Source organism: Palaemon carinicauda, chromosome 27, assembly GCF_036898095.1.
Source record: "Palaemon carinicauda isolate YSFRI2023 chromosome 27, ASM3689809v2, whole genome shotgun sequence".
Lineage (NCBI taxonomy): Eukaryota > Metazoa > Arthropoda > Malacostraca > Decapoda > Palaemonidae > Palaemon > Palaemon carinicauda.
In genome coordinates this window covers 2,803,411-2,805,910 of record NC_090751.1, presented here as the reverse complement: position 1 = coordinate 2,805,910, position 2,500 = coordinate 2,803,411, and the positions used below count along the sequence as shown (strand labels likewise).

At 33.7% G+C, this 2,500-nt stretch overlaps 1 protein-coding gene across 1 annotated transcript in view; it reads left to right on the top strand.

Moving 5' to 3' along the window:
• The window catches only part of LOC137620464 (uncharacterized), a 13,390-nt gene that overhangs the window by 640 nt on the left and 10,250 nt on the right, over window positions 1-2,500 (top strand). The window contains exon 2 of the mRNA XM_068350621.1: window positions 173-293. Within this exon, the coding sequence (XP_068206722.1) occupies window positions 173-293 (121 nt within the window). The remainder of the gene's footprint in view (window positions 1-172; window positions 294-2,500) is intronic.

Here is a 2,500-nt window from a genome sequence, read left to right as displayed (position 1 = left end):
AGTGATGGAAATGGAGGTACAGGGAACGAGAAGGAGAGGGAGACCAAAGCGAAGGTGGGTGGACTGTATCAAGGATGACCTTCGAGGATGGTATTTCTGGGGGGATGTGAACAGGATATGTCTCTAATAGGATTCTTGGGCGAAATCATAATAATTATTTTCATTTTTTAAGGAGAGTGGTGGAAATGGAGGTACAGGGGACGAGAAGGAGAGGGAGACCAAAGCGAAGGTGGATGGACTGTATCAAGGATGACCTTCGATGATGGTATTTCTGGGGGATGTGAACAGGATATGTCTCTAATAGGATTTCTTGGGCGAAATTATAATAATTATTTTTATTTTTTAAGAGAGTGATGGAAATGGAGGTACGGGGAACGAGAAGGAGAGGGAGACCAAAGCGAAGGTGGATGGACTCTATCAAGGATGACCTTCGAGGATGGTATTTCTGGGGGATGTGAACAAGATATGTCTCTAATAGGATTACTTTGGGGGGGGGGGACCTATTATAATTATTTTCATTTTTTAAGGAGAGTGATGGAAATGGAGGTACGGGGAACGAGAAGGAGAGGGAGAACCAAAGCGAAGGTGGGTGGACTGTATCAAGGATGACCTTCGATCAAAGGGATTAACCGGCGATGAAGTGTGGGACAGAGGTAGATGGAGAAAGCTGGCCAGAAACATCGACCCCACAATAGAAGTGGGAAAAGATGCAGACATAGAAGAAGAAGATAGTTGAGGACGCTTTCAAGATCTTTGTGTTAAAACGGTTAAACATGTGTAGAGAGATATTAAATTATCTATAATTTAATTAACGTTGCCTATTTCCTACTGATGATTTTTCCCTTAACGACCAAGATGCGGACCATAATTCTCTCTCTCTCTCTCTCTCTCCTCTCTCTCATCTCTCTCTCTCTCTCTCTCTCTCTCTCTCTCTCTCTCAAATTCTGACTCGAAACTAGGATAAAAAATATTACTGTTAATCTTGATTTAACAAAGCCTTTTTCAAAGTTATGGCAATCTATCCTCTATAAATTCTTTATTTAATCTTATGTAGATTACAGCATTATCATTTTTTGAATCCTGCCAAAATTAAATAATAGAGTGGCACTCAGTAGAGTGCTTATTTCTCGACCTTTACCTTTGACCTTAACGTGTATTTATTGGCGTGAATTTTCATACAATCAAATATGAACCAAGTTGAAGTCTCTGTAACAACTTATGGCTGATTACGTGAATTGGACATTTTGCTTGACGGTGACCTTAACCTTTGATCTCGACCTTTCAAAATTTAATAATTTCCAGCCTTACACATGCCAGTTAATATCTGCATGTTTCATTAAAAACACATACACATCAAACGAACAAACAAACAAACAGGGGCGGAAACATAACTTTCTTCCAACTTCGTTGATGAAGGTAAAAAATAGTAAGAGTAAAAAATCACGTATTAAACAAACACTATCAATGTTTCTAGAAGGTGTTCACAAACACACACACCCATACAAACAAACAAACACACAAACAGGGGCGAAAAATAACTTCCTTGCACACTTCGTTGCAAGAGTAAAGAATCACGCATTAAACAAACACTATTAATGCTTCTAGAAGCTGTTCACAAAACTCACAAACACAAACAAACAAACAGGGGCAGAGGTGATAAATATCAAGAGTAAAGAATCACGTATTAAGCAAACACTTTCAAACGTTTCTATACACCATAAAAACGTCTGAGGCATCTAATGATGGAACGTTATCATTCGTCAACCAAAATAAGATGTTTCTTTACGAAAATAATCTCTTATCAGTTCATCCTTTAATTTACTTGTAGTGTGATTTTATATAGCAACAATAAGCTAATAAACTAAGCATGAATGAAGCTTTTTGTAACTATAGCTTGTAGTGAGGATTATGTACCCTATGTATATTGTAACCCCGGTTTTATTTACGATGCCGATGGAATTCTTCAAGTTTTTCCTAAAAATAAAAAGAAAATTAATTTTTAATCAGCAACATTTGACCAAAATTGTTTATTATAATTATCATTATTAATATTATTATTATTATTATTTTTATTATTATCATTATTATTATTATTATTATTATTATTATTCATATATAAAGCAGCATAAAATGAGTAACATCTTTATTATTATTATTATTATTATTATTATTATTATTATTATTATTATTATTATCATTATTATTATTGCTGCTCTTGTTATTATTATAATTATTATTAATATTATTATTATTATTATCATTATTATTATTATTCATAGAATGCTGCATAAAATGAGTAACATCTTTATTATTATCATTATTATTATTATTATTATCATTATTATTAACATCTTGATTACCAAACACCGTAAGACCATCCAATAACCTTCCTCTTTTATAATCGTATCTCACTGACATGATCCTTGATCTATCTATAACCAACCAAACGCTTGATATTAATTTTCTTTTAGCACTAAGGAGAAATTTCTGAGAATTCTCC